The following is a 23,035-nucleotide window of genomic DNA, read 5'->3' on the forward strand; positions in this document are numbered from 1 at the left end:
ACTATGAGCTTTACACACACCCAAATCAGTTATGTCACAACAGGTGTTCTCCAATCAGCTGTCAAAGGCAAAACACCTGCTGTGACATCCCTGATTGTGGTGTGGCCACAAGTGAAAGCACAACAAAAAAAATGTTAGCAGCAGTTATCTTCCTTGAGTTAAACTGCAAGTATTCTGCATGCACAGCCAAGGTGACTGGTCACAGGTTTAACGGCAATGACAGTGTTGTATGTGTGCGTTTGAAAGGTCCATACTGCCATACTATTTAATATGCCCACAGTTCTCTGCACAGCTTGACACACACACTTCCTTTGCTTAAAAGAAAAAAAAAAATTAACAACCGAACGTTACTCATCAAAATGTTGTCTGGTTTAGTTTTTGGCCTCAAAATGCCCAAGAGAAACACACAACCTAGCTTTGTCAGATTAGCTGACTTAGCTTTAGTCAAGTTTCACTTGAGTGTATTTTCACATTGTTGAAAAGTGAAAAAGAGAAAGAGGCCAAAAGAGGTGAAAAGAAACTCACAAACACAGTAACTGAACCCAGTTGTTGGATTCAAGCCAGCTCATATTTCCTGTCTCTTTATATTGAATGTGAACTCAGCAGATGAAACTGTAATGAAAATAACAAGAAGAAGATACAAATCATTTGAATGTAATGGTTGCCTAGATGCTCATAATCACCAGTGGTGGAAAGTAACTGGGTACATTTAATCAAGTACTGTACTAGAATTTTGAGGCTCTTCTTCCTTATGCAAGTATTAGCATTTTATGCTACTTCATATTTGTCCTTGATAGGTTTGTAACATACAACACGTTGGAAAAGATTACACCACTGGGTCCCAATCTTTTTGACTCATGACCTCTTATGTAAAAAGCAGTGTCTAGGACTCAAGGAGTATATTTCTACATGGTTGCATTACTACTTTTAGAGTACTTCTTCCACCACATGATCACACGTCTCAACTAACATCTCAAGTAGTGAAGATCCTTCTCCGCTGTGATCCCATTTAAGAGTTAGACTGCTGACTTATTGCGTAAAGGTATTGTCCTGTGCAGTTAGACTTTTAAAAGAAAATCCACTTGTTGAACATCCTCTTTGTCCTGGTAATGTAGTAATAGTCTGATAATTTAAAGGCAATCAATACCTTATCCGACCTCTGATCTTCACTCTGCAGTCCAGGCGTGGTGTGAGAGACGTGCTGTTTGACAGGACGCCCAGATAAAAGGCCCATTTTCTTATTCGCTTGGAAGGGGATCAGACAACTTGAAAGAAGAGCAATCTATATGAACAGAGTATAATGCATGCAACATGTCAGAGTACACGAAAAGTACAGAAACAAACTCTTGGCCAACAACTGTTCACAGAGTTCGGAGAAGACGGACACAAACGTCACGCCAATGCTGAGGTTCTTTATTATTTATAGACAAACACATGCTGTTCTGGCTTCGCTCTGCTGGAAACATGCAGGACGGATCAATCTGGCGGTAATCTGGTTGTCTGACAGTCGCAGTCAGAAGTTTACACTTTAGACTTGAACGTATCAAAGCTCATGTTTCAACCTCTCCACAGATTTCATGTTAACAAATCAAGTCTGTTGGGAAGTAATTTTTCCAGCAATTGTTGTACATCAGGCAAACTATCTCACTTATAATTCACTTTTTCACACCTCCAGTGGGCCTGGAGTTTACGTACACTAAGTTGACTGTGCCTATAAACAGCTTGGAAAATTCCAGGAAATCATGTCATTTGAGTCCATTAGAGGTGTACGTGTGGGCCTACCTTCAAACTCTGTGCCTCACTGCTTGACATTCGGGGGAAAATCAAAAAAAAAACAGCCACAACCTCAGAAAACAATCTGTGTAAGTCTGGTTCATCCTTGGGAGCAATTTCCACATATAAACACCACTGGACCACGCAGCTGTCTTAACGCTCAGAAAGGAGAAGCATTCTGTCTGATAAAGGTACTTTGGCGCTAGACAACAATTTGCAACTTGGTTTTTGGAGATGTGTCCTCTGGTCTGAAGAAACAAAAATTGAACTGTTTAGCCATAATGTTTGTGTTAACGCCATTCCAACCGTGAAGCATCATGTTGGGGGTGCTATCTTGCAAGAGGCTGGTGAACTTCACAAAATAGATCTCGTCATGAGGAAGGAAAATTATTTGTATATATTGAAGCATCTCAAGACATCAGCTTGGAAGTAAAAGCTTGGACGCAAATGGGTCTTCCAAATGGACAATGGACAATGTCCATGAAGCATACTTCCAAAGTCGTGGCAAAATGGCTAAAGGATAACAAAATCAAGGTATTGGAGTGGCCATCACAAGACCTCAATTTGTGGGCAAACCTGAAAAAGCATGTGTGAGCAAGGAGGCCCACAAACCTGACCCAGTTACATAAGTTTTGTCAGGAAGAATGGGCCAAAATTCCAGCAACTTATTTTGAACAGCTTGTGGAACGCTACCTGAAACATTTGACCCAAATCTAAAGACAATAGGCTACTACCAAATACTAACTCAGTGTATGTAAACTTCTGGCCCACTGGGAATGTGTTGAAAGAAATAAAAGCTGAAATAAATCATTCTCTCTACTTTTATTAATTAGTGATCCCCCACTGGCCTAAGAAAGGGAATGTTTATTAGGATTGTAATAAAAAAAATGTTAAAATGTTAAAATGTATTTGGCTAACGTGTATGTAAACTTCCAACTGTAACTTTCTATGTAAATCCTCAGGAGACATAAATACAGGCCTGCCCATTATGCTTAGCGCAGGATCTATGGGGCTGTGGGTGTCTTTTAGACTGACGGGTAGAAGGTGGTGTGTGTGTGTGTGTGTGTGTGTGTGTGTGTGTGTGTGTGCATTGCAAGTCTTTCTGGGAAACAAATCACCGGTGCATGGTAAGGTACATGAGAAGTGCTGAATCCTCTCTCTTTCTTTTTTTTTTGTTTCTCTGTTTCAGCCACAAGTCGGTCAGCCCCTGGCTCACCCTCCACACGCCACCCATCCACCTGTTTCTCGGGACTTGATGTCCTCCCATAAATGGCACTCCTCTGGGGCTCTGCATGGTGGGGGAAGTGGCTGTTGATGTTTGCACAGCTTGCTTGATTCCTGAGAAGGGTGGACAGTTTACACGAGCTGCTCAACTTCTCACCCTTGTTCTTTTTTTATGTTCATTTGTTTCCTTCACAGGTGAAAGTCCAGGCGGTGGCCATATGGAGAGGAAGTTGTAATAGGTTTAATGGACCTTCAGGCTGGGATGGAGTTGCTTTTAAATTATTGCACATTGCACACATTGAGTTAAATCTAAGACATAATATATTGTTTGAATTTGATTAAATTTTACCAAAAGTGATCTTCATGCAGGAAGCTCAAATGATATTCGCTATATTTGAATGATTAAACCTCAATACCTAGACCCACATATCTTACCATCTATATATATACTGATCTTTGGTCCAGGCCCTTGTCATCTCGCACCTTGATTACCGCAACTAGCTCCTGGCCGGTGTGTCTATATGTGCCGTCTGACCTCTGCAGCTCATCCAGAATACAGCAGCTCGGCTGGTCTTCAACCCACCCAAGTTCTCCCACACTACGCTGCTCCTCCGCACCCTGCACTGGCTACTGGTAGCTTCTCTAATCAATTGATTAATGATCCTGGTTCTGCAGCTATCACTCAACAAAATTGAAATTGTAAGGGTGCCATAAACACATTGTTTAAATGGAAGCTAATGGGTGTCTGTGTGGTGGGGAATCAATGTAAAAGTAATGCAGAGTAAATTCATTCATTTATAGTTAATGGGCCTCAACCACTACCAGGAGCGTCCTTTAAAGGATTTACACTCTGGGTGGTCAAATAACATGGCAGCGATAAAAAGGTTATGAGGTGAGCTTGAGCCGAGAAGGTGACCTTGGACAGGCAGAGACATGGGGAAAAATTATTTCAGACACCCAATCAACAGTCAAATGTTTGTCATACTGACGTCCAATGCATAAATATGAATAAACCAACTTCTCGCGCTGCACTACACACTGACATTCCCTGTCATGTCACCAATTAATCCTGCTTATTTATTTTTCACTCCAAGGTTCGCAGACTCACAACGCTGCTTACCAGTCATATATGCAGGAAAAAAAACAAAAATTACTAACAAATAGGTGACAAATGAGACAAAAAACTTGAATAAGTGGAGAAACATAAGAAATGCAAATAATTCAGGGAACAGAGACTGGGAGAATCTATATTAAGGAGTATTGCAGTTGTTCTGGAGGCTCATAGCTGTCCAACACTGCACTAAGACTTTTAATGTTGGTTTTTCCTTTAATTTGTCACTAACCTGTTTGTTCTGTTTTAACTTTATATCCAGCATATTGTGCATGTGCAAGATTACTGATTGATGGACAGCATGTTGCTGATGGCATGACATGGAGTCGAGTGGAGTTGAGTGGGGATAAAATACAAAAAATATCTTAATATTTTTTGGCTTTGACAAGATCAAAGCTCTCAACGTCAGCAGTGGATGTCTCGGATGTCTGGCTCAGGGCATCAAATTGGGCAGAAACAGCCTTGGTTCAGTCAAAAAGACGGCCGGCAATTTATCTTCAGCCAGGAGAAGAAGACATGAGAAGGCAACTTTGTCAACACGCTCCCCTGTCTGCACTGCAATTCACTAACTCACTCACATGAACGAACTAAAGCATACACAACACATAATCAGCAAAATTATCATCCCAGAAAACAGATGCTATCAGTGCCACAGCTCATTAATCTTGGATTGTTCGCATGGATGCTGATGAGGTTTCTCAGGGATCTACAGTCAATCGAGCCAAGTACTAATTAATCTGCCCTGACCCAGAGGACCCTGCACAGTGGTACTGAAAACAGGACGGAACCACGAGGATATGAAAGCATTTTTCTACATTAATTACCACACAGATGAGTTCCATTTAACTGGTGACAACAACCTCCTCAGCCGCGAAGCCAATGTGAATGAGCAGCAGCTGTAGAACATTTTGTGCCTGTTTGTTTCCTAACCCAACACCCTGCCGAAAGACTCCACATTGTTTCTGTTTCTCACACGTTTTATAATACAGTGGCTCACAATAGCATCACAGTTACATGATTGCTGGAACACAATTGCTTCTGGTAATGACTAATCACGATCACTTTATTCTACCCCCCACACACCGAAACAGCAGTGGGCGTTACACCTCCTCCACCTTAGTCATGAACTTTGAGGGACACCAAATGTGTGTTGTTTTTTTTCCTTTGACTTTGCAGAGCAATGTTGTCAATATTGTGACATTAAAATAGAAAGTTCCCTCAGTAGATGCAATGGCCCCGTAGGTCAAGCTGTGCACAGGCACTCCAGAAAGGAGCTTTGTGCTAAAAACACATCTGTCTTCACCTGTGCTGCTGAACTGTTTGTGAGGCTGTGGTGTCCCTTTAGCCTTTTATACCAATATTTATATTTTGTCCACAAATCACTAAGTTCTTGTACCACAGCGAGTTTGTACAGAGGTGAACTTAGGGTGGGTGATGAAGAGCGCAGGACTAAGGTTGACATCCACGTGTGATTACGTTAAAAAACACTTTGGTTATAGGTTGAGATTTTGGTCGAACCAACTTTTTATGTTAAACTCAGACCTATATCATGACACAAGATATCACAAGCAGGTTTTGCAAGGAACAATGATGAGTCACATTCAGAACACTGTGCGACTTTGCAGATAAGTTGCCTTTTCCTCCATTTAAGAATGTGAAATGTCAGAATAATCGGGAGCTTTTATTTCATTCATCTCTTTCCCTGTGGGTCAGAAGTTTACATATACTGAGGTAGCGTTTGGTAGCATTGCCTTTAAATAGTTAAACATTTAGGTAGCCTTCCACAAGCTCCTCACAACAAGTTGCTGGAATTTTGGCCCATTCTTACTGACAGAACTGGTGTAACTCAGTCAGGTTTGTAGGCCTGCTGAGTTCAGGGATTTGTGATGGCCACTCCAGTTCCTTGATTTTGTAGTCATAAATAATGGAAGACCAATTTGTAACTAAGCTTTAACTCTTGACTTGAGATGTTGCTTCAATATATAGACATAATTCTCTTTCCTCATGATGACATCTAGTCACTAGTCCCTCTTGCAGCAAAGCACCCCCACAACATAATGCTGCTGACCCCGTGCTTCACGGTCAGGATGGTGTTCTTTGGCTTCCCCCTTTTTCTTTCAAACATATGTTCATTACAGCCGTAATCTTCATTTACTTGCAAGCCTCGCCATTTGTTTTATAGCCTAACTGTTAAATTTTTGTTTCACCACACCATCAGACATTTCTCCAAAAAGCTATCTTTGTCCCCATGTTTAGTTGCAAACCTTAGTCTGGCTTTCTTATGGCACTTTTGGAGCAGTGGCTTTTTCCTGGCTGAGCGGCCTTTCAGGTTATGTCGATAACCAACTCTTTTTATTGTGGATACTTTTGTACCTGATTCCTCCAGCAGCTTCACACGGTCCTTTGCTGTTGTTCTAGGGTTGATTTGCACTTTCCACGCTAAAGTACGTTCATATCTAGGAGACAGAGTGGTAAGGCAGCTGTGTGGTTCCATGGTGTTTATACTTGTGTATCATTGTTTGTACAGATGAATGTGGTACTTTCAGGCATTTGGAAATTGCTCCCGAGGATGAAGCAGACTTGTGGAGTTCCACAGTTGGTACACGTCCAATCAGAAGCTCACAGAAATCTTATTTGCTTTTGCAAAAGATAAATATATAAACATATTTTCAAGGCGTTTTCTTTGGAACTACTTTCTAAGGAAACTGTAAAATGAAGAAGGTCATTACATCACTGTGTAGTGCATTAACACACTGGTGCAAAGTGTAAAAACTGAAGCCGGTGAAGTCGAGTGAATTAAATAATGTTCAGGAGGGTATGTTAGCCAGCTCTCTCGATAATATTTCCTATTATTGTCAGCTAATTACCAAATTTGATATATCTAGAACTTTATCACTTACCCCTAGGCTACTTGTTACTCTGGTCATTAAGTTTGCATTTGCACTTTGTTTAGCTAACGTTAGCCAGCAATACCTCTGTTGAAACCTCCTACATTAATACTGAGATAAAACCGTTAACATTAGTAAGATGGGTACATACACACACACACACACACACACACACACACATAGAAGGCCTATGTACACAAAAAAAAGCTACGCAGCGATATGGTTAGAACTACTTAATTACTCTCCACGTCTGCTGATTGAGTTATATTCAAGAATTGACACTGAACAAACAAGTCATGAAAAATTACTACAGTTAAACAATAAAAACGGAGAAAAGTAGAATTCCGCTACTATCAGAGGCCACTGCCAGGTGTATGTATGACAGAAAGATGTGTGGTGACTCATCCCCTCCCCGACATGCTATCTGCTGTCCATTGCCTTTTCCAGAAATCCTGCATTGTTTGACCTGGCCAAACATTGCCAGAGGTTTTTTTGTGTGTGTGTGTGTGTGTGTGTGTGTGTGTGTGGCATGTGGAGTTGTGGTTGTGTTTGCATGTACAGGGGAGGGCGGATTGTGTGGGTTTTGTTGAAGCCCTGAAACTCCCTCATGGAGACCAGTTGTCACTTTGCTTTGTGTTTCCGCCTCAGAAACTCAGGAAACGAGATGCTTAACTGTGACTGAGAAAAAGTTACAGCTCAATAAAGAGAATATATGCAGCGATGTTGACAACGCCTCCAAAACATATACGGCAACTACCATCACAAACCAGGAGGGAGGGAGGAAGTATTCTTATTATTATTATTATCTGAACTGAAAATCAACCTGCCCACCAGGAAAAAGCCATCCTGCATGCCAGAGATTCTATTCTGGATGTGAGAGATTAACCTGTCAACCTCCTGCAGGCCAGAAATGTTGCCTTGCCTCTGACAAATCAAACCAAAGACCAAGAATTGACCTGTATACAAGACATGTCTCCTGAAAATCGTCCTGATGTGCTTGTGACCGGCCATGCAGGTATCCCGATCTACTTTAATATTAAACAAACAAGAAAGCTTCAGACAGGCTGTTGGCATAGACTGGGGTTCAGTGTTTCAAGTCGTCCAGCTGGTTCTTATTCTGTTGGCAGCATGTTCTGTGGATTAACCAGAGTAAAAGGAACAATGTACCACACATGCATGTCAACAACGCAAAGAAAAATCCCTTTCTTTTGTATTGCACTTCAGAAATCTCAGAGGCTGATATCTTAAACCCTGGGCAAATCAAACCAAACCTGCAAACATACCGCTAAGGGTAAGTGAGACTAGAGGTATGTTTTTATGTAATTCTGGTGACCGAAACTTTAAGACCAGTTGAAGAAGGGACAAAGGGAAGGACTAAAAACTCTCAGTATGCTTATAGTTACTTATAATTAAATGTAATACAGATATTCAATATTTTCATTTTTAAATGAAATTGGGAAACGTTTCAATTTTACATGCTGCCGACCCTAACCTCCAGCATGCACCAGAGTGTGTGTGGCTCACAGAGCAGAGGCGCAGGGTCAAAGGTCAATCTCACTTCACAACAGCTGTGTAAATGTGTTCAAAGATGTGTGAGACACTCAACAACAAAATAAATGAGCTGCTGAGCAATTAGCTTCTTAACCCTCAGCTGACTGCCCTCACTAATTCTCCCTCTCTCCTAAGCACTCACTGAGCAGGTGGTTGGGTTACTACTCAGCCTCAACATTTTTTGACTCCGATTATGGTATTCAGGCAATTGAAACCACAACGGAATAGAAATCCCTGTTATCAAGCACGCCCTCGGACCATCTATGAGATGATGATTGACTGCGATATTTCATTTGTGCTACAGAAATGCCATAATAATAATGATAATAAAAATAACTTTCCATTAACATTTCAATAGCATAATCACGAACCAGCTCACCCACCTAAGTTTGTTTTCAGGTAAGTATTTTATTGTAAGGTGTTTTACATAGAGCTAAATGATAATACTGCTGCAGTTTAGTCTCTATATCCTAAGTAAACAAACACTTAAACACTTGAGCTTGTAACAGTTTGATTTAACCTCTTAAACTCTGATGGACTCACTAGTGGCTCCAACTTTACAACCCTTTGAAGCGGGTTTTTTTCTTTTTATTTATTTATCTAATTTAATGGGAAAATCTTGAGTTTAAGAGGTTAAATTGAGTTTGTGTTATATATTCCTCAGAGTTTAGCAAACATGCAAAACCATCAGTAGACACCCTAACTTTCAGATCATTTGCAATTCAAAAGCGATGTTATTATGTTATTATCATACTTATTGAAAAGTTTTGGGTCCAAGACTAAAGAAGACAGATAGAAGATGCCAGAGTTCATCAGACTTTAAGGCTTTAGGGCGTTAACATGACAAGAAAAAGAAAAAGTTGCATGTTGTGTCTCTGAAGACTAGTTTCATAGAGAACTCTCATTTTGGGAGACGTGACAGGTTGAATCACTGCAGCTTTGCCAGACAGTAAGAAGCACTGAGGGACCAGGTGCTGCTTTGCAACTTGTAAAAAAACACTGCTGGTTAGGGGGGAAAAAGTGTTTTCAAGCGACTGTCCAGCTGCAGTGCTGTTGAAGGCGCTGAGAGCCTGACGCAGGTTTGGTGCACCCAAGGATAAAATTCAAACAAAGCAGTAATCTACTGTATTTCACAATAAAGAGGGAACTCTGTAGATGGTGGAAGATATCGACTTTATTCACATGAAACCACAAACCACAGTGGAGAGAGGAGGAGGAGGAGGAGGGAAGTGAGGCTTAGATGAAAAACTTAAAGGTTAATACGATCTGTACAGCGGCATCAGGTCGTGGACAGAGGGGAATGGAAAAAGAGGCTGGTGAGGGCAGATTGCTGCGTCACCTAAGTCTAAACAGTGAGTCATTCCCTGCAGATATGTCAATGCGTTTTATGAATGGCAGCTAGTGACTCAGGGCCGGAGAGAGAGAGAGACAGGGGGGAGGGGTCTTATCCAAGCGGAAAAAGGCAGAGCACGCTGACAGTGGATGAGCAACAACACAAGTGTGTTACAAGGGAAAACACATACAGCAGAATAACCAGCCAGCAAGGAAAAGGAGAAATCAATAATTAACAAAAGCACACATGACAAGTCCATTTACAACTTCCTTTTCTTGTTCAGCCATAAGCAATGACTCTGCAGAGTGTGCGGAGATGTAAATGAATGGTGAGGCTGACAGGCTTAAATGTTTTGAAGTACTCCTAAAGCACCATTTTCACAAAAGCAATGGTCTAGGCTTTCATTAGCCAATAAAGACTCTGGCAGGGGGAATGTTTTCCACTGCACTCAGATCAGCAACAACAGGACTTCAAGTTCTGAATGCTGAGCTGACTGATCTCTCCACTAACCGCTTCCCCAGTGATGAAGACGGAAAACATTTCTGGTTAAAGTCTCCATCAGGATGCCCACGAGACTTAAAGTGAAGAAGTCGTCGGGAAGTGAAAACTGAGGAGGATGGTAAAAGTGGGAACTAAAGCTCCCAGAAATACATTATGTTGTACCACCTTCTGTGAGTGCAGTCAACGATTAAATATCACTTCTAACTGCGGTAAAGTCATGTTGCTGTTGTGTATAAGCCATTTTATTGCAGCATAAAGATATGAACTGAGTATCATAAAGCAAGATGTGAGGGTGTCAGCTCAGACATTTTCTCACAAATATACATTTTCAAACTAAACACTGAACTATCATATTAGCCTGTGACTGTAACCAATCAAGTTTGTTTAGTATGATTTCTGAGGCGTCTGATAGCCATTTGCCTGTTCAATAGCTAGCTTGCTGCTGGTGACTCACAGCTAGAAGAGACGCAGGACGCGTGCCGACGTCACGCGTTGCCGTCCATTCTAAAAGGCTGTACGAAACTTATGTTCATAGTGATGCCTTCTGAAGCACCTGTCTATTACGGTAGCGAGGCAGCTGGCTTCCGTTTCGAACAAAGCCTATATACAAAACTGCATTTACCTCCATTGTATTGTGGTGGAGGCAGAAATCTCAGGACAAAAACACTTCAAAACTAAAACAAATATGAGAGTTTAAATTTCAGGTTAACTGATCCTTTAGCAGCAGGTTTAGTGAGCTCGCCAGATGTCAATGTGTTGTGAAAGACAGGATGCCATCATCATCTGAACTGTAATCTTATATTGCTACATTCACATCACATACTACATGATGATGGGTCCCGTCATGATGACTTCTTTTGTTTGACATTTGAAAAGTGAAGATGCGCAACAGCAGAAACGTTGACTGAGCTGCTTGATTGTCTATCAAGAAATGTGAGTAATGTGTCATAGAAGCCAGCCTCAGCAAACAGTAGTTGCACATTTTGTACTCAATTCTATTTTGTTAAGTCTGTATTTTAATTATCCAACGAAGGTTAAAATCAAGGGCGTATTTTAATTACCTTTATTTGCCCAGCTGCGCCACTGTATTATTGTATTGCGTTTCATTATTGTATTGAATATTGCTGCACTCTTTTCACACTGCAATGTAGAGCTGTGCTCCTCGTTGTTGCATAGTGGTCCTGGAGGAAGTACATTTCAGTTCACTGTATATTATAAACAGACAAGTTTTGTTTAGGCTGTTTAAATAATCAAAGAAATAAAGTTATATTTACATTTGACCATGTCAAGTCTCGTGCTAGTTTGAAGACATGCAAGATTTTGGTCAACAGAAAACAGCTGAAGCAGATTCTGCATTTAATACTCTTTAATTATTTCCTCTTCAAACACATTTTCCTGATGTACATATACATTTCCATTCAAAAGGAAAAACTCAAGTGAGGTAAAAGTGCTGAAAAATGAAATAGTATAATGGTTGTAACCATCAAACTCATCGTCACAATCAAAGCTGACAAAAAAGCTCTTTTGCATTAACCATTTCAAAAAAAAATATATATATATAGTGCGACAAATTTCATATTTTTCCCCACTTTTTTTTTTAAACTTATAGCCACAAGCATCCCTTCATACACACATACAAACAAGCACACACACACACACACACACACACACACCCCTTCACACATTAACGTAAACACAAATCTGCTGCAAAAAGAAATTCACAACTCTTCATATCGAAACTGTAGGAGAGCTTCCAGAGGGCCTCCATCACATTCCTATGGTGTTAAGACTTGTACTTTTAGACAAGCATAACCACTAAATATCTAATCCACAGCTTGCTCTGCACCCCTCCCCCGCAGCAAAGAATACATCTACAGGTGTCAAATTAAAAAAAAAACAAAACAAACAAACAAAAATATAATATATATACACACACACACACACACACACACACACACACACCACGCTGTACTAATAAACCAAAGGCCCAAACAAGTTGGACGACCAAAGGCAGGGTGGGAGAGAAGCAACGGGATCAATAACACAGAAGTTTACAGCAGGAAAAAAAAAGAAAGAAAAAAAAATCCCCCCCCCACACACACACACACACACACACACATCGTCCTTCACAAAAAGATTCATACATGAAACATACATACATCATTCTTGACGAAGGAAGTGATTTATAATGGGTCCTGCTGCAGCCCCCCTCTCATCTAGTGGGGTTGTGGGGGGGTAAAGCTTTCATTAACAGGTACACATTTTTCAGTCGTCAGAAAAATAACCGTAAACACATGAAGGTAGGGTGGGCTCAAAAAACGCAGAGGATTTACATACCAGGCAATGTTTGTCATTTTCTTTGACCTCGCTCGCAACTAGTGAGCGATGTCAACAAGAAAGCCAGCCAAGGAAGTTAAGAGTCCTCGCCACGCTCAGCCGACTTCAACCTGCAACTGTGAGCAGCAGCAGCGCCCCCAGGATGCTGGTTTTGAATGTTGAATGCTTTGATTAACCCATTTATAATCAGTCAGAGAACATGAATAAACTGGGGAATGATAGAGGTCCTGGGGTGCAATTTCCTGAAAGGGATTTTAGCTGCTGGCGCTTAACTAGGAAGGGACTATCCACTGAGTGATTATAAGGGTTCAGAGCAAACAGCTGCTGCCAGGCTGTAGTAAGCTGAAGTCTGCTGGCTTACCTCCACCTTCAAGCATGATCTACTCTAATAAGAACCTGTAGCTTGGGTGAGAAGAGGAGAAAGAGAATACAGAGAGGAAAAGACACAAAATGAAGGAGAGTATCAGGAAGAGACATCTCAATGTTAAGGGCAGATCAAACCAATTTACCCTTCCAAAACAAACTGACAAAACAAAGCCCTCAAAAACACATTATGTCCCTGAGAACCAGCTCAACTCCCTTCAGCAATTGACCACATTAGCTTATTTACAATTCTCTCAGGTGGCTGGATTTGGAGTAAAACAAGGCCTCTTTAAAGTGCTTCTGTTAGTATGGGGTCTCTGCTGGGTGACCTCCAGCTACTGTGCCACAGTATGGCTCGTCAGTGCACTTTAGGTATTGCTTTGGTTTGGATGGGGGGACAAAACAAATCTAGCCAGATTGCTTTGGAGCAGGAAGAGATACAATGCTGGGCAGTCCATTAAAGTAGGGGTGTAAATATGTCATTTGAAAAGGCATTCAGGCAATACTGAAGTCAACATGGCTGCCAGTGATGAGGCCCAAACTACTAGTAAAACACAAAGAAGGGAAAATAACTAAATAGCTGAGAAGACTGATAGGAATGACTAGACCAGTAGATTCATGGAAAAGTATGGGTTGGGACTGAAACTAAAAGAATAAAGTATCAAAAACTTAAATTCAAACCAAAATTATTTTGCTCCCCAACCAAATGTTCTCCCATAAACTAGTATCTAATATAGCGATTACAGTCTTGTATTTGGTTATGTTCCACAGGATTTAAAGGGGCTGATAGCTAATCCCTCTTCATCACCAATTTAAAAAAAAACAAAAAAAACCCTACTTTTAAAAAGCTAAAGCATTCTCTGAAAAGTCAAAAGGCACTTTTGTGCTTCAGTTGCTGGTTGTAAAGCAGACTTTGGTCCAGAGTGTGTGGCACCTCATTTGTTTTAAAACAACACAAAAAACAGACTATGGCAGTTCCTATACCAAAAGTTCAGCAGTTAAGCCAGCAGAACTTGCCCTGACCCCGGGTTGTGACCTGCAGAAGAGGCCGAGCTAACCTTCCCCTAGCAGTTCTCCAACTAGCCAGGAGTTGTGGGTCAGCCAGATAAGGAGTTTCCTGGTTATCCGGTATAAACACGAGCCGCAGTGAGATGAGCGGCAAGGCAGTGAGCAGGAATAATAGAGGACTTCTGTAGAACTGGGGAGGGCGAGGGGGCACACAGCAGCTGCCACTTACACAAGAGGTTTAAGAGCAACTTTACTCCTCTCAAAACCTGGATACTACAATGTCAGGAGAGGGAAGATGAGACAGGTTTAAGTCACAGCTTACGCCATATGCTATGCCACACTGCAAAAATTAACAGCTAATAATAGGCTTGGCTAGAAATAGAAATTTGTAGGTCTGGGAGGGTGGGGGCATGCTGGCGTTTTTCTTAACATACCATTCTCACTCGCTGGTGTCTGTCCTCATGACCACAAAAGGGGTTCAAAGACTGCGTGGTCCCAGCAGGCACTAGTAGTGGACCGGAAGTGATTCAGCTCCCACACATGTAAGGTGGCAGGGCTCCTGCTTGCACACCCGTTCTCGGTTCAGACGGTACCTCCCCCGGGGGGGGGGGAAGAAGGAGAGGATAATTATAGACGGGCGGTAGTGTGAGAACCAGTCGCTGAGCTGCAACAGACGAGGAGCCCATTTCAGGGCTGCCTTCGAGCCTGCAATGGTTGTGAGGGACGACCCTGCCGGCACGCCATGTGCTGCTCCTTTTAAGGGAAAGGACAGCCGGTCAGCCTGCCAACCAGCTCTCGCTCCAAGCAACGAGGCCATCCGCATTATCTCAACGGGCCTACGTCCACTCTGTGCTGTCAGCCAGCCTCCCACAATAACGAAAGGATTGTGACATCTGGATGTGTCTGAGGCGTTGGAAGTGACTTAAAAACAGGGGGGGTAATGAACTCCTCAGACACACAGGAGCCCGTCTATCTGAGGCCAAAACTGTCTCACTGCAGAATCCCACTCAAAGCCGGGCTTTGGGGGTGGGGGGGGGTGGAGGGGTCTCGTCCCACACTTAAATTCACAGTGGAAAATGAAAAATGGACACATTTTCTCTTGCATCGTTTACAAATAATCACAGGCACTAACGGCATATTAGGGAGATCACAAATGTCTGAGAGCTAATTACATGTCAAAGTCAATTATATCAAATTGACCCCTCTCACGTCCCCTTCATTTCTGATGTGAAGAAAGTTATTAGTGTACCACCTTAATTCCATCCCCAGTGAACTAAACTTAACACTGGTGCGCTGCTTTTTTTTTTTTTTGGGCCATCACCTATTGTATTACCGCTTCCCCAATATTTCAATTTTTAATTTTTTTTCCTGCCTTTTCACATTTTATTATTTTGTTAACTGGAGAAAAACAAATTCAAGGCTGTAACATTTTCTTTTCCTTCCCTTTCTTCAAAAAATAGCCCACACTTAAATTATGGGGGGGGGGGGGGGGGGGGGGGTTAAGGCACAAAAATACAACTCCATTAAGAATAAAGGCTGATAAACACAGAAACAACCAAACATGATGAGAAAGAATAAATCTAAACACTTAAAAATATCACTTTCTATTCAATGACCTAGACACCTCTGTAGATAAGGAATGAGAAAGGATTCCAAAAAACAAAGCAAAACACTTGTCCACTTAAATATAAATGTGCCTTGAGAAGAACATAGCATTTATTGCCTCAACAATTATTTTTTTTCCTTTAATTTTTTTGGGGAGGTGTTTTTATTCCTTCTCTCTTCTCAAAAGCAGCAGCAGCAGCGGAGGCGTTGTCCTCTTGTACATCCTTCTACGCGTTTTGTCAGTTACACGGCAGCCATGTTGGAATGTTCTGGTTAGACACATAGTAGTTGCTGAAGTTGTGGTCTCGGACATAAGGCGCCGGCTGATAGTAGCAGGTGACGCAGGACGCATCAGGGATAGCGTTCTGCTCCGCAAGCACTCGGAAGGCCATTAGCGAGATGAGGTGGAGGGTCTGCCGCCGCTCATGGCCCATAAGGCACACCGTGCTCTCGTTGACCACTCGCCGCAGGATCATGAGGTAGTCGTACTTGCTCTTCTCCTCGCCTATAAAGTGGCTCTGGAGGTAGGCCTCCACCTTGCGCTGCTGCTCACCGATGTCAGGGAAGTCAATGAAGAAGCGTGAACACATGTACCGCTCCAGGCCCTTGAACTCCTCCTCACTGGCCGGCCGAAAGTCCCGCACCAGCAGATTGCAGTATTTCAGCAGACCGCCACCTCGGATCTCCTCTGGCCGCTTGGTGGCGATGAGCTTGTTATGCAGGTGGCTCAGTGCCATGCTGAAGTCCCCATACACACTCTCCCCACTCACAGTAGGGTGAAAGGCCTGTGACATGGGTGTCTGTGCATGCTCGTAGTAGGCAAGCATCGAGTCCAGCACAATCTGAAAGGAGTCCACACTGAACTCAAACTGCCGGCGTATTGAGTCCACAAACTTCAGCTCCACATTGCGGCCGTTATTGTTGGAGAGGGAGATGAGGCTCCAGCGGTCCTGCTCCGTGTTGACCTTCACCAGCTTCTGGACATAAGCCTCTTTGAGAGTCATGGGTGTAATTTTCTCTTTGTTTACACCTTCAGGCAGGAAGTCCAGCAGGGTACCCAGCACCACATCCTTAATGAGCCTGAACTCTCCCTCGTGAGGCAGGTCCACCCTGAAGATGACGTCCAGATCCTTGTAGCTCCAGCCAATATCCTGCACCAGCACGTGGCTAGCTGTGGACCCATTGAGACGGATGTCCTTTACTCTGATACCACGCAGCTCCAGGCGGGCGCGCACCCGCGCCACAATGTCTTTTAGACGTACCTCTAAGGTAGGGAAGTTTCCCCGTCCATGAACAGGGACAACCTCCGTCAGAACTTCATTCAGCCGGTTCACCTGCTCCCAGGTCAGGACACTGACAGAACAACTCTTTGATTCCTCCTTGTTATCCATCTTCTCACAAAGTTCAGATTAACTAAAAACAGGCAGGAGAGGGGAAAAAGATTCTAGTTATGTCTTAAAACTCTACAAATCTGATTTTTTTAACCCATTGTATTTCACAAAAAAAAAAAAAAAAATTTACAAGATGATTTAGCTTAATTGTGAAAATGAATGTTAAAAACACTTCCAATTGGAACTGCAACGAGCAATCGACTGTTAAATTAATCGCCAACTATTTGAATGGTCGATTAATGATTTGATTCCAGTTTCTTCACTCCTCAATGATAGTAAACTGAATATCTTTGGGTTTGGACTAAACAAGACATTTGAGGAAGTCACCTTGGGCTTTGGGGAAACACTGATCAACATTTTTCACAATTTTCTGACATTTAATAGACCAAACTAAACGATTGAGCGAGAAAATAATCGACACAATTATTACTGGCAGTCCTAATTCCAGTATCAACACAATCAAAAATAAATACAGTCCAACTATTGGCTTGTCAGCTTTAACACCTCATGAAACAGTAGCAGCATTATGAACCATTGTGCACGAGCGCAGCAGAATGCGAGCACGACACAACCTGCTCAGTTACACACGCGCACACAGAAAAAGACAGAGCCCGTGAGGCTTCTAGAACAGCTCGCCAGCCTGTCTTTTATTCCAGAACCGCTGAGAGACAAACACCGAGCTAGCTTAAAGTACACTAAAGCAAGGGTTATCCTAAATAAATAAGCACATTGTAGCAATACAATTACATTTATCGCCACGCACGTTTCGCTGATTATTTTATCCAGCCGACTTATAAATGTAACGCGTGACGAATGCAACCATATTAAGTTTTGTGCTAACGTTAACTGCTAATTAACCTTACTCGGTGCTAAAAGCTAACCTAAACTTTTTAATTAAACAAGTTCCAAGCTGGGATAACCATACCTCGCTACACGTTAGGTTTGACTCCGTATCGGTCCATATGGCGACGAATAAATCCAGTTAACGTTAACTGTTACGTAAGTTACGTTATCGTAAGTTTGGAAGTTAACGTAAAACAACAAGAATTGACCTCAAAAGAAAACATCCTAACTGGTGTCACGTTATTTTTTGAATCATGTCTACGACTGGGTACAACTTTTAATTTACCGACACTGACTGAAAATAGGCTCCTCACTAACTTAAAATACAGCCCCCCTCTGACAGATATAATAAAAAAACAATCGTGTTACATACATTCCCAAAAGCGTGCTATGAAGGATTTCAACGTCCGAAAAAGAAGATGTTAACCTGGAACTCGTGCAGACACCTCCACATAATCCACTGAGAGAGAGAGAGAGAGAGAGAGAGACACACACAACTCTTACTTGTCCGCCCAAAAGTCAGTGTTTGAACAACTGCTCGTTGAAGACACGCCTGTTTTATAAAGCTGAAGTACGACCCACTGAAACACATGCACAGCCGTGGCACGACACAGTCCCTGTGTAACGTCGCTTTTTAACGGTGTAAAAATACAGTTAATTTAAGTTTAATATATATATATATATATATAGCGTTGTATTATTAAAGTTAAACACTAATATTTACCCAAAAGTCCAACTTTCATCATCAGCAGATCACAAAGTTGTAAAATAGTATTTGTGATTGTATGTACCAATGCGCCGAGCAAGGCGTCTGATTGGTCGACGAGATTTTTGCGTTGCCAAGTAACAATGACCGACTCCACGCAGGTCTGCACGCACGCAGGTGACGTTATCTGGCAGTTGCTAGGGTTACGGTTCAATTTAAAAAGCTTCAGTTACCGATATTTTAAATATTTTACATTAAAATGTTTTTATTAGTTTATATTTATGATTTTGTTGCTCCAAAATCCAAAATGTAGAAATGCATAGAAATAGAGATGTGTTTAAAAAAAGGTTTTAAAAAATCCTACACATACCTCAGAGATGAGGTATGTGACAAATACAAGGTACAACGTACAACGTACAATAAATTATTATTATCATTATTATTATTAATGAAGTTTACCACCAGTTTACCTTTTGTAAATGTTTAAATTAGTGTGACCAGTAATGGGTTTTTTATTTAATTTATTTTTTATTTTATCCTTATTTTACCAGGATGTCCCATTGAGATCAAAAATCTCTTTTACAAGAGAGACATGGCCAAGGTAGCAGCCATATATCAACACAACATGTTGAAATGCAACATATACAACATGACATCACAATAAAACAAAACAAAAAGTACAGCTATTTAATACAATGGCCTCTCAAGAAAAACAATCACACATACCCTCCTTCACCACATTCTTTGTGACGCAGTTTTCCCCAGATCTTTCAAAACCCAGAGTACATTGAAAAGCAACCACTTGGAGGAGCGTAGCTGGTAACTACCAGAATTGAGACAGAGAAGAGTACAGAGGTAAGCTGGACATGTTTCTAGCATCCTTTATACCAGTGCTGTTGGATGTGTGTAGTCAGTGATGTCCAACCCACCAAATCATAAAGAATGGAATGCAATATTGATGCATTAAATTATTGTTATATTCACAATGTAATTTTTGTGATTTTGCTGCAAACTGCTTTGGCAACATTGTGTAACCTAAATATTCAGGCCAATAAAGCATATTGTATTAAATTGATTGGTAAATATAAATGTATCATCAAAGGTAAATGCATCCATAATACTGAATACACTCAGTAGTCAGTTCAGTATGGAGAGGTGTTTATAATATTTAGTCTAACCTCTCTGATGTCAAAAGATTTCAAAATATTAGACATACCACTCAGTGCAGCGCAACACAGCTCAAAACACCACAAACTACATTCTCTATATAATCAACAAATATGGATGCTACTTTTATATCCAATCATGACACCTCACCTATCTTCCAAACACTTGAATATTCTGTGCACTTTTCAATCTTATTTTAACTCTTTCCCAACTTTTGTTCCATTTGTTGCAGGCATAAATCTTTAAAACCAACCCAAACTGAACATTACAGCATTACTTTTCTCTAGGTGTACCTAATAAACTGGCCTACTAATTCGTGCTTACAGTATCCATATAACTTTCGTTTAACTAGCAACAGCTAACGACTAACAACATCACCAGGCTGCTAAAAAAAAGAACAAATAGTGGAGTTAATGTCTTCTGTTACAACTTACATTGATTTTTCCAATAGTCTAGTTTAAGATATATATAGATAGGCTATATTGATTGTTTTAGTTTAGGTTATTCCTTGGTGGAAAATAGTAATAATGAAAGCATTTACGCATGGTCTCAGTGTACACTGGTCTGTGGAAACCAGGGCACAGGTCACCAGATATTACCTTCTTATGTACCAGAACTATTGAAGCCATAATCAGTAAATGTTTGAATTAGTAAAGTTGTCATCAAACACAACTGTAATCAATAATGCAGAGCCCTTTGCATGTGTTTAGGGTTGTAAAAACCTTGTTGTATGTTTTGGAAATGGAAGACCAGGCTGTAGTTTATTAGCAGGAGACTCAGCCCCTCTGCTGATGGTCCTGACAGGCCTTTCTACTACGTTGGAAACTGCAGACAGCTCTGGATGGATGCCACTGACACAGCCAGTGTCTCTTTAGATTTCTATGGAAGAAAGTTCATTTCACTAGAACACATTAAAACATTCCTCTCTAAATCTCTTTCTGTAGCACACACACACATATTAAATATTGATAAGCAATTGTAGAAACCCCCCCAAACACACACCCAGAGATGCCTGACACAGCATGGGGAACTCTCCCTTAGATTTCTATGGAACAAAGTTCATTTCACTAGAACCCCATAAAAACATTCCTGTGTAAATCTTTTTCTGTAGCAGCGAGTTCTTCTCTCACTAAGCCACAAGTGTATTGTTATGAATGATGCAAGGAAACCACAAGGTTTGTGAGTGTGATGGAAAGTAAAACATGGGAATAGAGAGCCTAAGTCACTCGCTTCCACTTTCGGCTCATGGGACCTTATTTCGGAAAAAATATGTACAGTAGTCAATGGCGTGAGGCAACTTATTTTTTGATCCTGTTTGAATTATGATGTTTGTCCATTTAAAAAATAATTTTGTCCGTCAAGAAAGGTGCAGTTTGTCATAAAACAGTAAAGTTACATTTAGTCTTGTGTGAAAACCGTTCAATGAACTACATCTCTCGTCTCGCACAACATGTTAGCGCGGTAATGCTAGCTAACATCCATTGCTTGGTTGCTGCTGGCTAGATAAATTAGCTATGTTCCATGCAGAAATATATCTCACCTGATGTGTTTAATCCAACGACTCTCAGTCCTTTTATCACATTATCTACACATGTAAGTTCTTTGACGTTAGCTTCATTAACGTTAGCTTCAGTCATTGAGAGAAGAAGTTACGACATCACATACGCGACTTTTGTGTTTGTGGTGTTTGTAATTATGTATTTTCACAGTCTTAGACCTCAACAGTTTTACATCAAATTGTGACTTTCTTGACTTTTAAATGTACATTTTAAATTAACCATCATCATATACCGTAAAACGTTGATTAACAGCCCGGGCTTTTATTTGCTAAAATCACTGAATTGACCCTGCCTTTATTTAGGACAGGCCTTTAACTCCTCTTGCACAAAACTGAAATAGGCTAGTATGAAACAGTTTATTTATTTAAATCAGAATATTACTTGTATAAAAATATCCAATAATATCAAATACACGCCATTCATTTGATCTAGCTCCAACAGACAGCTTATGAGCTTTTATTTTGAAGGAAGCAACATAACCAAAACAACAACAGGGTGCAGGATGAGAAAAGTGTGACAGAAGTTAGCAGAGTGATGGACTTGGATTAATGTTTATGAAAGGCTGTTTTGATTCTTTTGATCGGTGGACCCTTACAGAGTAAAATAATTTAATAATCAAGGACCGGACTTAACGAGTGCTTGACAGGTAAAGTGATTAAGCAGCTTACAAGCAGCTAAAGTGGGCGACCCGCAAGGTTTACAAGGTTTTATACATCCAAAGAACTTGTATTAAAACCAGACCAGGCGTTTTTTGTCAAAATGTATTCCCACACCAGGCCAATAAAGGAGGTAGGCGGCTATTAGGGACTCGGCTATTAATTTAAGTTTTACAGTGTGTAATTCAGAACACAGTTCAAACGGGTCCCATAGTGGTCGACCGGAAAGGGAGAGACACCTCCCCCTGCAACCATAAGAGCTTGTTGCCTTGTAAAGGTGATTTTATTTTTGAATATTTGATTGGAACAAGACATTCATGGACTACAGCAGAAAATGGCGTACATCAGCTCATTGGTCTCGGTTATGGCTTTAGTAGGGATAGTATGTAGTGCTGTGTCACATCTTCTAGCAGACTTTCAGAGGGTACTATGTCACTTAGCCTTGGCAATCTTGGTCATTGTACTTGGGGGTCCAGCTTGGTTATGATATTCAATCATAAGTCAGTCGCCCTTGTGTTGAGTGATTCTGTACCATAAGGGCTTGTTGTTATCGGGGCTTGGGACCCAATCTCTGAGTGTGGGGATGATGATAACATCTCCCCGCTGACCTGTCATCCTGGCTCCCCCTTGAATAGTCGAACAGCTTAAAGTGCAGAACAGTACTTTGCTTTCAAGATAGCACACCGTATAGTTGCCTCTGTATTAGGTGGGCTCCATTTTGTTGTTGTGTGTTAATTCAGTTGTTGCCTGTGATTCCCAGAAGTCTTTCACCAGAGAAGAGGTCATGAACATCAGGGGAACAACTTCAGCGGATTTATTTCCCACTTTTCTCGCGTCATCAGTGAAAATACCGGACATTTTGGTGAAGGGCACCCTCGCTTTTGCTCGGGCTGTGAAGCGCCGAAGTAGACGGAAACGAGCCGGGTCACTCCTGGGTGTCCGGCAATATTTCTCTCCAACGCGCGCTCACTGTGCAAAAAACTAGTAGCTGACGAACTTCAGCTACTGGTGGGGAAAAA

The 23,035-nt window shown here is 41.3% G+C and overlaps 1 protein-coding gene across 5 annotated transcripts; it reads right to left on the reverse strand.

The window, feature by feature from the left end:
* Positions 1-15,770: 15,770 nt before the first annotated feature.
* tent5c (terminal nucleotidyltransferase 5C) lies at positions 15,771-18,782 on the reverse strand. 5 transcript variants are annotated; one of them, XM_046053962.1, is made up of 3 exons: positions 18,653-18,718; positions 18,302-18,388; positions 15,771-17,107 (listed from the first exon to the last, which is right to left on the reverse strand). In XM_046053962.1, exon 3 carries the CDS (start codon positions 17,083-17,085, stop codon positions 15,934-15,936), a length of 1,152 nt encoding a protein of 383 aa, XP_045909918.1. In that variant the 5' UTR covers positions 17,086-17,107; positions 18,302-18,388; positions 18,653-18,718; the 3' UTR covers positions 15,771-15,933. The 5 variants fall into 5 exon arrangements, with proteins under 5 accessions (XP_045909918.1, XP_045909919.1, XP_045909920.1 ...); XM_046053963.1 differs by lacking the exon at positions 18,302-18,388 and having other exon boundaries at positions 18,653-18,782; XM_046053964.1 differs by lacking the exons at positions 18,302-18,388; positions 18,653-18,718 and adding an exon at positions 18,433-18,564.
* Positions 18,783-23,035: the final 4,253 nt, after the last annotated feature.

This window comes from Micropterus dolomieu, linkage group LG07 (genome assembly GCF_021292245.1).
Source record: "Micropterus dolomieu isolate WLL.071019.BEF.003 ecotype Adirondacks linkage group LG07, ASM2129224v1, whole genome shotgun sequence".
NCBI lineage: Eukaryota > Metazoa > Chordata > Actinopteri > Centrarchiformes > Centrarchidae > Micropterus > Micropterus dolomieu.